The sequence below is a fragment of the Lissotriton vulgaris genome, chromosome 7 (genome assembly GCF_964263255.1).
Source record: "Lissotriton vulgaris chromosome 7, aLisVul1.2, whole genome shotgun sequence".
Taxonomy (NCBI): Eukaryota; Metazoa; Chordata; class Amphibia; order Caudata; family Salamandridae; genus Lissotriton; species Lissotriton vulgaris.
In genome coordinates this window covers 366242906-366256575 of record NC_141695.1, presented here as the reverse complement: position 1 = coordinate 366256575, position 13670 = coordinate 366242906, and the positions used below count along the sequence as shown (strand labels likewise).

General features: G+C 42.9%; 1 protein-coding gene across 1 annotated transcript in view; it reads right to left on the bottom strand.

Annotated features, from left to right (window-relative positions):
• Nucleotides 1-4917: 4917 nt before the first annotated feature.
• MBOAT7 (membrane bound acylglycerophosphatidylinositol O-acyltransferase MBOAT7) overlaps nucleotides 4918-13670 on the bottom strand; it is a 129585-nt gene continuing 120832 nt past the window's right edge. The window contains exon 8 of the mRNA XM_086930287.1: nucleotides 4918-6734. Within this exon, the coding sequence (XP_086786413.1) occupies nucleotides 6344-6734 (391 nt within the window). The 3' untranslated portion in view covers nucleotides 4918-6343. The remainder of the gene's footprint in view (nucleotides 6735-13670) is intronic.

Sequence of the window (13670 nt, the reverse complement as noted above, 5' to 3'; positions counted from 1 at the left end):
TAAGTGAACAGCATATACCCGGCCAACTTCCCACACATATCCTTAACAAACCCAATCCTCAAATCGCCACAAAGAAGCCCTCATCATGCTCCATCATCTACACTAAGCATAACCCACATACAATAACCGCCCACCCGCCAATCTTATCCTGATACCACCTGTAAACTCCCCCATCTAATCCTACTATGTCCCTTTCTTCACTCTGGACCCAGAAACAAGAGGTATACAAAAGAAATGTAGCTGCTCCCTCGTCAATTGGTGCTCCATGAATACATATCCCTCTGACCATCTTTCAACTAATTTGAGATACATCAACAGATCTCAACTTCATAACAGAAATGAGACTCAGTTGATGATACCTCACCACAATTTCAGAAGATCGTCCCTCCAATCTACCACAAGAGCGCCATACACCCAGCAGGTGATCTCTTTGTTGTCTTTAAAAAACAATCAAGACAACAAGTACAGAAGACTTCACCATGACAGATGGTGAATCCCTTCTGATAATATTTTCAGCCACCCCTACATGCCCCTAATTATTCCTCATGAAATACAAACAACCTCCAAGCACAGGATACTTCAAGGATGCTTTTTACACGGACAGAGAACACTCTTCATCACAACAACTTATGTATTTAAGGAGACGTGCATGTTTGGTTCAACTGCCCAGATACCAGAAAAATAAAACCTCATCAAATCTGGAGGCCTTCAATGTCAGTCCTATCATTACGAGACCATCACACACACACCAGGACACAATTGGCAGGGGATATTCTCCTCTACAGGACATGCTAAAAAAAGTGGAAACTCCCTCCACAGTACAGAGCAACCAACATGGACTATCCCTAAACAAACTGCCAAGAGAAAAACTACCCCTGAACAATGGAGGAAATAATACCTTCCAATATACACAGTTCTCATAAACCTTGCATAACCATAACCTAACAGAAGTGATGGCATTCTACCAGTTCAATAGTTCACCAACTGCCTCACAAACAGATTCCATTGAATGGCAATAAGAAAGCCCAAGAAAGGCGCACACAAAGATGAAGCTATTGTATAAGAATATGGGCAGGCTACAACACAAATCGAGGAAATCACACACCTATGATGACAAACTAGAGCTATTAAGTCACAACAGGACACACAGAAAGGCAACAGAAGTGGCAAAGAAGCTAAAATACTCAATGTGACTAAGGGGCATAGAATGTCCTTCAAAACAGCTACACAGATTCTGGCACAATTCTGCAACCCTGGATTCTTAATTCAGTGATACCACAATCATAGCATTCTGCAACTCAGTCTCCAAGGAGCTTATTGCCAAAACCAGGAAACCAGATGGCCACCTCAGGTTAAAGGATCAAATTTTACACCTACAAACAACAGATTCTATGTAAACAAAGATGTATTCAACCAGCAAACCCTGACCTACTTCAAGATGAATCCTGACACACAATACTGAAAACTAAACAAAGCAAGGACCCCAACCAGCTCTCCAATGTACACCGATACGGCAAAAACCTTCAAACGGATCACCTAAAAGAAATGTGCTTGATCCCTGGAAAGGAATATCTCAAACGGTTCCCTAGATCATGAATCATTCACACCAGAATTGTAAGCATCTGATCACAGATTGATCCACAAGAAAAAAAACGCTCTCTCATTACAGTCCTGGCAATTAGAGGTCAATATCTAATATATTGGGCCAATTACTTGAAAGGGGAGGTGTTTGCCAGACCACTATGTGCAGAGACAAATTTACTGATGGATCAACAATCTGGGTTCTGCACGGGCAGAGGTGGAGTCAGCTTTCAGGAAGAACTTAAAAATCTAAATGTGAAAATAATGCAGCAGCTGCAATGCTACTTCTGAATGTATGGAAAGCTTTCAACAATACCAAGCGTCAGACATTGCTAATTAGACTCAAAGAACTCTGCACAAGCAGGAATAACTTCTTGCTTTAAAGACAGACAAAGCTTTGTAATTATGCACCCTTTGCATCACTGCGGTGTCCCACAAGGAAATTACAAAATATATGACCCGTCTGCTTCTCTTCAAACTCAATGTGATGCATAAATTACTGCCAGAGATTTAAACAGGTCTTAACTTGATTAATATCACTGTGCCTTCGAGGACTTGATATTGTGGTTCACAAATTCAAAATATCAAAAATCGAAATCATGAGGACATTGACATAATCACCACCCTACCACAATATGGCAACATTAAGTTGGGATCGAGGCAGGAGCTTCAAGAGGAGACCTCCTTTTATACAATGAGAAACCTGAGATGAATCATCCATAAAAAACTACAAACCATACTCACCCATGTAATATTAAGGGTGGAATATGATGCCTATACCATGGAGCGCTTTAGTTAATACAAAAATTACCAATACTCTGGCAAGTTTATTACTTCACCTCCTCCCAAGGGATCACATGACACCACGTCACCAAGTATTACAATGGCTACCAGCAGCAGGGCGGTCAGCATTCAAGGCCCTCTGCATCTTCCAGTCATCCAAGGAAAAGACCCACTTATTTACATTTGAAATTAAGAGAATAGTCCTAAAACAGGACACTACTGCCAAGTTTAACTCCTCAGATCATCCTCCATTACTATAAAAGTAAGTACATTGGTGAATCTGCATTCACAGTACAGACGACAAAACTTGGTACCTCATTGCTAGTTACACTATTAAATAAAAAACATCTACAATTCAGGGAAGAAGTAAAAACCTGGGTATTCTCGAAATCAAACTCCGAACATTTGACCGGACCCCATGGTGTGAGCATCAAATTAAACTATTGATCAGTAAAGCGCATATCACCCAAGAGAATGGACTTGAATAGACCCAGTATTCTACTCAAGAAAAGCCACAGATCTCCAGAAAGAAACAAAGCCATGGTTAAGGAGATAAACATACTCGGTACAGGCATTCATTAGAGGCATTCATACTACTTTGGTGCCATCGCCTCAGAAGAACAGCGCAGCCAACTGTAATCAGAGCTGCAGAAATGACATCAGTAAACCCAAATGGTTCTCCTATGAACCTAAATTACTGATGGTTAGCACAGAATACCACAATCAGTGCAGGCTGCATACCAAAACATACACATCAGTATTCACTACGTAATGTACCAAAGAATAGCCTCACAGCAGTACACATTATACCAATAGCTAACAACTAAACAGCAAAAGTGTCAGACAATAAATGAATGACAAAGCATTGTTGGCAATTAAGAGCACTTCAAAAAAAGTTTATCCCTACAGACGCAATCATCAAAAAATTCAATTAACCAATAGACACCCACATTTACACAATAAAAGAGGACACATTTAACATGAATGATCAAGGCAGATCTCTCTCCTCATTTTTCTTTCCATCACCTTCCTGACCCTAGTACTTCAGACAAGTCAATGCATAATCAGCAGAGACAGAAAGCAGATTGAAAACTTCAAGAAAACCATGGTCATAATAAAGGGCCTCCAGAGCACCAAAGTGGCCAGTGATATCCAACTATAATTTGCCAGTCTAGCGCAATGACTCCTCAAAGTCACACTGCTAAGCATAGCATCTGAAGCCAAGATAAGAGCAGCAATCCGATCACTCCTACACAAGATCAATGCTTGCCACACAGAAAACAGTAGCCTAACCGCACTCACCCATGGTGTACCAAGCTACCCATTCGAATATATACGTAGGCGCCCTGGGCTGGGGTATGAAGTGCTAAAAAGTGTTACAAAACAACTAAATATAATAAACTTGTTCTTCAGTGGCCATATGTTGAATAGGAGAAAAGTCTAACTTCACACTGAAGCATGTGTGAAACCAATGGTAACAATTGGGAGGTCTGCTATTTCAATTAATCAGAAAACTTGCATTTTCTCTCTAACACATAATTAAGAAATGCATTTTTGGAGGGGACAGAAATTATGTGAAAGAAAAGCTCTTTTTAAATGTTTGAATTTGCATTTGTTTTGTTGAGAGGCCAGCAGGAGCAGGAAGTAACTAGGATTTCCTGGAGATCGTGTCCTAATATTTAGCAGAAATCATATTTTGTGACAGAGTGTAAGCTTTAATACACATCCTAACATTACATTCTCCCAAAAGTCAAATGCAGACTTTTCTAAACACAGGGGTTTGTCAATGATACCACGTGTAGTGATGGCAAAGGGAACTGTATTTTGCAGGAATCTACAGTGGATTGGGAGGGCGGCTTAAAAGGTGTACCATGCCTGGTGATCAAAATACTCTGGCTCTAACCACAGGGGTATTTGACCAATCAGTTCCTTAACGTCAGCACTGCAGGCACTTTGCCAGTGCTCAGTGTGTCTACTTGTCCATGTCATTGTCTTGGGCTAAGTTTACTTTAATTGTAAAATCGAGATGATACTAAAATCTCAACAGTGCACCTGGCAAGCAGAGAGGGCTCTCCTGTTTTAGGCCGACAAATGTGCTCTGTATGTGGAGGCATGCAGAGGGAACTTGCTTTTGTTCTTTGGGATCCACCAATCGGCTTTAGTCCTTCACAGTTCTACAGATTACAACAATGGTCAGCTTACCAGTGGAATGGATGCAGCACATTAGAGCTTTGACCAGACTGGACCGTGTTTAGTCGATACCTGAATAAAGCAAGTATACTGAAGAAAAGAGGATTGACCAACATGCAGGTGCCTCTCGTGAGGCATTAGGACATGGGATGGAGTCATAATTCAAGCGAAACAATGTTGTAGGCACTAACAAGTCAGTTAGCAAACCAGCAACTGGTACAATTGGATAATAGGGTTTTAAGTGCACCCAGGCGGTGTCTCCGATCGGCCTGAGGGATGAGTCAGATAGGAGTCGAAGAAAAAGACACCAGAAACACCTCGTGGATTACCACTTTCAAGTCACAATGATCACAGCTGCAAAAGTTTACCTGTCTTAATTTTTCAAACTGCAAGTCGTACATTTTATTTGGGTAAAAAAATGTTTCTTGATTTTTTTTACAATTTGGTATGAAAAGTAAAAATTGTTCATGATAACAACCCAATCTACTGTTCTCGTCCCTGGTCCCGCTCTCCAGCTGTATATATTACACTAATGCACTCTGGCCCCTTTTTCCACAGGGTTGTAATGTTTCTAATAGCACGGCTGAGGAGACACTTCCTACATACAGTAAAGTGATGGGATAAACTGTGAAGTCTTTCAGAGTTCAGTTTTCAAGTAAACAAAAAAAAACCAATTCAAATGTATTGGACAAGGTATGTACTCCCTAGAACACGTTTATTTTAGTAATACTGCTGCTTTTAAGGGCAGTGAACTTCAGACCCTAAAAGTCAGTTCCTTTTGAACAAAAATACTTCTGCGAGCTATCGCGAATTTAAGACACTTCCTGTGCACGCACTCACACCCTTTAAGATGGCTACCCACTTGCTTGGCGGCATCTTGAGGAGTTCCTGGGTGTACTGTCTGCACTATGTGTGGTGACCTTGGATTGAGTTTGGAGGACTGAAGAAATTGTAGAGCCCTAGTATCATATTTCATAACACACACACCTGTCCAGACTGACGTTTCTGCCACTTACAGGTTCTTCATGGAACAGCTGTCGCAACAGACGAGACCCATAATACCACTGGGAGCTTATTCAAGAAGGTGTGCAGCAGTTTACTTTCTGGTTTCTAAAAGAAGCCCGTTAAACGAAACATAGCTTTTATATGTTCTTTAGTCTAGAATATCAATCCAGGTGCACCATGCATGCTAGCAATAGTAGCATCCCTTTCTTATTACAAGTGCAATGCTTTAAGCAGTTAAACCAAGATTGGCTGAAGGTCTCGCATTCAATATGGGGCAACTGCGAAGCTATGAAGGAAGACAGAGGAATCATCTATTTTAAGTATAATGAAAATCAGAAAGTTCCGTCAAACAAATTTTTCCTGTTCAATGGGTCTAGGTTGCACCAGAAGGCGAAACCAGAACACTTCCTTAAAGGCCAGCAGGGATTGACATCGTCTGTCACAAAGTGTGTCTTTTAAAGGTCAGTCGGGTTGGAGTAGAGTTGGTCTCATGTGAGATTACATAAAATCAGCTCTGTTCTAACTCGGTTTTAGACACTCACAGAACATTTACAAATTTTCCAACAGTTGACCTGACGTCTTGATGAGGTTAAGCCAGTTACTCCCAACAAGCATAAATAATTTTCCTTTACCCTTCGGCAGGAGAGGGTAATGCGCTTCACACACTGATACCTATACATCTGCATGGGTTAGGTTTGGCACACAAGGGTTGGGCCTGAAGGGAGTATTGAGTATAGCTGTACATTCTTAACTAGCCATGTTTCTCTATCGCTCTCTCTGAAAGTTACCCTTGGAGTGACTTTTCGGGCTTGTCCCTGCCCGACTCTTCATGGCTCCGCCTCGGACTGCGTGGGGAGGTGGCAGCCAGGATCCGACCGGTCACCAGTAGTGCCAAAGCTAGCAGGTGGACTGAAAAGTAGATTGAGTGCCAATAATGCATTGTGTCAGAATAAGTGAGCAGCACAAAACCCATGCACATGTAGTCGTACGACCGCATCTTCAGGAACCAATGCACCCAATCGAATGCAAGCTTTCCAGAGTCTGACAGACGGTGCCGCAGCCCAGCCTCCATGGCGCCTTCAGCAGCTAGGCAGAGCGGGATGGTCAAGAAGCTCAGGTAGTAGCCGGGATGAATGCCGTGCCAGTAAGCACTGATCAGCATGGTCCAGGCACTCCTACAATGGAAGGAAGGATGCACAAAGTCAGAGCCTGTAAATTAAAATACTAGGAAAGCCTCAAGAAATGGAGTATACCCCTAGCCTGCTTGGAGAGTCCAAGTAAATGTAGCATGACCAAGCCAGAGAAGCTGGTCTTAACATTTATTGAAAAGTGAAATCGGGATCACATACAAACAATAATTAAAATGGAAGAAAGGCAAACAGGATTACCAATTCCTGCAATTATTCATAAACACAGTAATTTGGATTACAATTAAAGCATGCTTCCAAACAAAAATAGAAGCATCAAGAAGCAAACAAGCAAAAAACAGATCATTACAGCCTGTATTCGGGAGCGCAAAGCATGTGAGAAATTGAAATCCGCGGTTAGGCAGAGGTGGCTCCTCCACTAAGGTGGAAGAGCATCGCCTCACTGCTCTGTGAGCAGTTTAAAAAGGAAAACTAAAATTATAATAACCAATGTTATTATCATTTTAGTTTTCTGTTCCTGCTTAGATGCAGGGATGGGCAGCGCAGGGGCCAGGGAGAGAAATGGTGAGCACACTCTAAAGTGAGCATGACGGTTTGGCCAGCCTTCTTGGCCCAGCCAAACAGTCATGCGCACTTTGCATGTTCTCCACTGCCTGTAATGCACAGCCTGGATGGAGAACATGCACAGCCTATCAGTCCCTCTACAAGTACCGAACGACGGTGCTCAGATCAATCACAATGCTGCTGTGAGGCAGCATTGTGATTGATTAGGTGTCTGGGAGCCTATGTGCTTACTGGTTCCTGCTTCCTGCTGTCGATGGAGTAGCCGAAGTGAACCGAGAGGAGGGGGCCGGCTGGCTGGCCAGCAGGTAAGTGGGGTGTTTTTCCAGTTTAATTTCTTTAGTGCCCACTCAAGCATATGCCGCGGTTTCTCTAATCAAGAAGTGCCTCGGGAGCACTAAAAGCAGGTTTGAATGGTCCACAGTACAACCTTGCAACTTTGTTAACGATGCGCATGTTCTAGAGTGAGTGGTGCACACCATGTCCTCAAGATGTTTCTGTCAATCAGTTTTGTTTGTATAGTGCAAGCATGCTGGCTTTTGGCTATTTCAGAGCACATTTAATGTACGGTCAGTATGGATAAGTCTTAGGACGTCTCCAATAGTATGTAACATTTCAGTGGCACATCATTCTAACCTGAGAGTTTTGAGACAGCTGAAATGCCTAAAAAAGTGCCTGAAAAAGCTGTGCAGAGGACACTGAAGTATTCCAGCTGTGCCCAACACAGAGTATTGGTATCCGCATGAGAAACAGGAATTGCTTTTCATTTAGTATAAAAAAGCATTACTCACCCATGCTTGATGACAGAGCAACATTTTGCCATTCGTTAGTGCGCTACAGTGCTTAGCTTTTTTTAGGTCTGGCTAAAGGAGAATTAGGTGTTGAATGCCTTTATTTATAATTTCTTTAAAATATACAGAGTGAGCCACATGCCAGAAGCTGTTTCTGATGGATTATTTTTACCTGCAAATTTCTTAATTGTTGTATATCCCTCGGTGCCAAACTGGATCCTGCTATTTTTCGTATCTCTTTAGTGCTAGTAGGGGACACATGCTTTGTCTGAGCACCAGAGACAATGCCTTGGTGACGTCACTGAAGTCATCAAGCGCCCACCCTAGCACACTTAAGTCTGTTCCTTTTTTTTGCACCCTTCGACGTCAATTTCCTTCATTTTTCAGTACCTTCATCTTCTCTTAAATTACTACAAAAAGTGAAGTGCTTGAGGGTGGCTACCTCTAATGAGTCAGGGTACACGCCCATTTAGAACTATAACAAACAAATCTCAATTTCAGACACACATGCAGCGGGTCTGTGGTGTTTGGGGTCAACCCACGACTCAAATCATTAAGACATGTGCGGCTTCATGTACCCAAGAGCCATTAAGGAGCACATGGCCAAGCTTTTTATGGCATTGACCCGCAATGAGCCTTTGGTTCATCACCATGTTCTGGGTCAAGATGTCAAGATATCAATCTAGGCCATCTCCTTCACTGACATCCTCAAATGTCTCAATTGCTATCAAAAGGCAAGTTACCCGGATGTTTTCTACCCACTGTGGAGTCCCCTCTGTAGCCGGAACTGGTGGAGATTTTTCCCATTAGGACCCGGAACCTGCCCCTTAGTCCTATCCTGCTCCTCATTCACCGGCACCAGTAATGGCTCCACCTCTGGCCAACCCAGAATTCCCAGAACAGGGGGCATTCTCCAGTTTTCTTTTTACATGCCATGATGGAAATGTTTTGATACAAGACAATCTTCTCTGGCAAACTTGCGGGCCCCACTGGAATTGTTGGTCTCCATTCAAATCCTACTGACTGGTCCTTGGCCGGTGGCTTATGTCCTGGATAGAACCCCAGCGCTTTCTGGAAACATCCTGGTCTTGAGACCTTTGACAGATGACCTACCCCCGAATGCGTTCTCATGAGCCACAAATGCCAATTCTGGCATCACCAGTCCAACCAGTGGCTTTACCCAAAATGCCCCTCCCCCTGAATGTGATGAGCCCCCCTTGCCCCTGCAGAATGTGGTAAACCACCTCCACCCCCCGAAGTCGCACATATCTCAGATATTCATCGGCCATGGGCTGAATGAGGGCCCCTGAATGGTTGTTGCTCTTTGAAGAGTTGGGGGGGGGGGGGGCGGACGACATACACCACAAGATCTGCAGGGGCCTGTGTTACACCCCTGGCGCCAGCATCACCAGCACCTCCTTTGGGGCAGCTGGTGTTAAAATCTTAAACTATCCTGCAAAGATCGAGTAGGGAAGCCCAGAGCATAGTGGAGTAAGAAAGATAAAGGGAGGGGTAGCAGGAATATTCCTGATAGTGTTACTGGCACAGAATATTGGAGCTATTTGGCTTGAACTATATTATATTGACCATATTCAGAAGCCTGATGCCATTAAACATGACACAGAAGACAGCAGTGAAGCAGACAACTGGCACCCATCATCTGACATAGCAGATAATTTAGCTCTATAGCTTGCTAGTGCTTTAGCCATTTCTCACAATATAGATATGGACTGTCCCTTAAAGCGGGAACCCAATGAGATGGTTTCATCTTAAACAGTCCTGAGTAAGGCTGCAAACATGGCCGGCTTTAGGGCGGTGAGACTGCAAGGGGCGCCAAGCTCAGGGAGGCACCATTTGTGCTCCTAAATCAGCACTGTTCACAGTATCCAAAAGCTGGGAGTGGGCACCGTTGTCCTTCTTGCATTTCCATGATGTGGGTCCTCGTGGTAATAAAAGGACCCCGTGTTCTAGTCATCACTGATTTTGTATTCTTATTGCCAGCCCACACGCCACACTGTCTTGTATTCTCAGAACACTTGATTAATTGGAGTCATCCGGGAGACAAAAAGTTGTGTGAGCACCGTTAGCAAGTGCATTAGAGGTCAGTTTGGTCCCAACTGGAAGCCAGCTCGTAAAAAGCAATATAGAAATTAACATTTTACTTGGTGCAGTGTTTAAAAGCAATATAAAAAGTATCATTTTACTTGGTGCAGTGTTTCAGTATTGCTGGATGCTGTAAAAGGTTTAACCTGTGAATTAAAGCCAAATTGAACAGGAAGATTGCAATTGCATAAGTGAAGGAAAATGCTACTTACCCAGTATGCATCTATTTGTGGCAGGTGAGCTGCAGATCACATGCTGTGCATAGACTATAAAGCAGTTATCTCCCAAAGTGGTGGCTAACCTGTAGCTGTTGCAGTTGTCTGAAATAGTGTACGTAAAACTGCTTGGCTCACACTAGCTTGCGGTCTTGCTAACACAACTATACAACAGTGTTTTGCGAATGTGTGAGTGATAGACCATGATCCAGCTTTGCAGATATCATCTATGGGTACATTTCCTAAGAAAGACATAAAAGCCCCTAGTTTGAGTGTGTAGTGCGCTTTAGGGGGACCTGCTATTCTTCTTTTCGTTTTTGCATAGCTTATTTAAGTGCACTCGACTATCCACCTTGCAATGCCTGATTTTGATATAGGATTGCCTTTATGTGGTGGAGCAAAAGCGACAAATAGTTGTTTTGTCTTGCGGAACGGTTTTGTCCTTCCTATATAGTAAAGAATTGCTCTTTCCACATCTAAAGTGTGTAACACACGTTCTGTCACAGAATCTGGTTGAGGGAGGAACACAGGCAACTCAACGGATTGGTTGATATGAAAGGCAGAAATGACCTTTGGTAGAAATGTAGGGTTTGTCGGAAGAACCACTTTGTTTTGGTGTATTTGTAAGAATGGTTCTTCTATGGTTAGTGCCGGAAGCTTGTCCACTATTCTTAGAGGTGTCATAGCTATGAGGAAAGCTATCTTCCAAGTGAGAAATTGTATTTCATATCCATGCATTGGCTCAAAGGGTGGTGAGGACAATGTTGAGATTCCACACAGGAGCAGGTGGAAGTCTTGGAGGATTGATTTTTTTTAAGCCCCTCCATAAATGCTTTAATGACAGGTACTCTAAAAAGAGACAGCTTTTGTCTGTTCTGGAGATATGCAGCTATTGCAGCAAGATTCTAGTGTATGGAAGAGTACGATAAATTGGAACACTGCAGATGTAGTAAATAGCAAATAATGTTTTGACCTGCATCGTCCAATAATCTATATGAATGCTATTGTGGTATATCATAAATAGCTTCCACTTTGCTGCATTGCATGCCCTTGTGGTAGGATGTATAGCCCCTTTGATAATATTTATGCCGTCTAAAGGAAGATTAAGGTAGCCAAACTCTAAGATTTTAGGTGTCAGATCGTAAGAATGAGATGGCTGGGATCTGGATGTCTTATCTCTCCATGGATCAGAGTGAGAAGAATGGGAGTGAGGTGCAGTTTTTAGTGAGGAACTCCTGAGAGCTCCAACAGGGTTGTGAACCAGGGTTGTCAGGCTCATGTGGGAGCAACTATGATGAATGTCAGGGACGCTTGTCTGAGGGTAGGGAAATATCCCTGCCCAATTCATCCATTGTGCATGGCCATTGGACAATGGGTGTGGATGTCTGGATGCAAAGCTTGGGAATTTTTTTCGTTTAGGTTTGTGGCGAACAGATCTATGTCCGGAAAACCCCACATTTGAAACAATAGGAGGAGAACTTGAGGGTGGAGTTCCCATTCGTGGATCTGTTGTCTTTGACGACTGAGCAGATCTGCAATCCAACTGTTAACTCCTGGATGGTGTTCTGCAAGGAGAATCATTTTGTGAAGTATAGCCCATCTCCAGATGGTCGGTACTAGTTGTGACAGCTGGAGAGAGTGTGTGCACCCCTGTTTTTGTATGTGGGCCTGCTACTACAAACCTGAGTTATTTGCAATGAGCAGGATGCATTGGCATATGGAAATAGGCATCCTTTAAGTCCATAGTGGACAGAAAGTCACCTTGTTGAAGGAGCGGGAGCACTTGGTGGAGAGCGACCATGTGAAAGTGGTCAGACTGAATGTATACATTTAGTTCTGAGGTCTAGTAGGACCTGAGAGAGCCGTCCTTTTTGGGAATTAAGAAGTACAGGGAGTATACCCCGGTGCCTTGATGTTTTAGTGGGACTGGTTCTATCGCTCCTTTCTCCAACAGATAGAGAACTACTTTTTTTTAGAAGTGCAAGATGTTCCTGTGACATTGTGTGTGATCTTGGAAGAATGTTTGGGGGAGTGTCTGTAAGTTCCAGGCAGTAACCATATTGGATAATTTTTAAAACCCATCTGTCTGAGGTGATGGTGTTCCAGACAGGGGAAAAGTTGAGAGAGACGTCCCCCTACAGGAGTGGAATGATCGGGGGTAGCGGAAGGGAGTCACTCTTATTTGAGGGGGAAGTGCGTGTGGAGTTGCCTCTGTCTCTTCCTTTACCATTTTTCCTCTAAAACCTCCTCTAAAATAGCCTCTTGATGAGGGTGATTGGTTGTTGCCTAAGAGCAGGAGAGATTTTCTGTGGTAATATTTTAGGAGCCGCTCCTGTAAAAGGAGCACCGAAAGGAACCCCTACTCGCAGGTAACTGTAAACCCCCAGGGACTTTGCAACCTCAGTGTCCTTTTCCATTTTTCCCAGCAAGGTGTCAACTGTTGGACCAAAGAGGTGTTCCTTTTTAAAAGGCTGATTGAGAATGAAGGTCTACACCTCAGGTTTGAAACCTGAAATTCTCAACCATGTGTGTCTACGTAGCAGTACGCTGTCGTTTACTGTGCACTCTGATGTGTCTGCTGCATCTAATGCGCACTTCATGGAGGTATTGGTGACAAGTGTGCCCTCCTGGATAAGATAGTTTGCCTTAAATTTGTGCTCATCAGGCAGAAATTGCATAACATTTTCTAGGTCATCGTAATGAGCCCTAGCATATCTGGCTAGCAAAGCATGAGCATTAACAATGTGCCAGTGATTAGATGCTTGTGAGGCTACCCTTTTGACAGGCATCAATTAACTTGGAATATGTCCAGTATCTGGGTGAATAACCAGTTCTTTTTGTTTCGGATCCGAATGTGGAACATTGGACCGAGGCACTTCTGTCAAAATCTTTTTATTGTTACTTACAGTTTTCAGCATCAAAACGTTCCGCTCCGAACTCTTCAGTACCGAAGATTTAGGCTTCGACAAAAATGGAACATGGACCAGGATGTGCTTGGATTTTGGCTCCAATGAACAACTTCAGTTGCCAATACTGCTATCTATTCCATTATTTCATCTGAAAGATGGAAGCAAAACCAATCTTCTTTGACCACTTTTCGGTTTTAATTTTTTCAATTATTTCAAAGGTTTTTTTTCTTTACACCTTCTTTTCTGTTTTTTATGCACAATTTAAATGTTTTTAGATACAAAAATCACTATACATATACCCACAAAAAAAATCAAGTATAAAGGCGTAACATATAAATCACCATATCTTAACACCTCATTCTCTGCTCAATCTTCCAAGTGTAG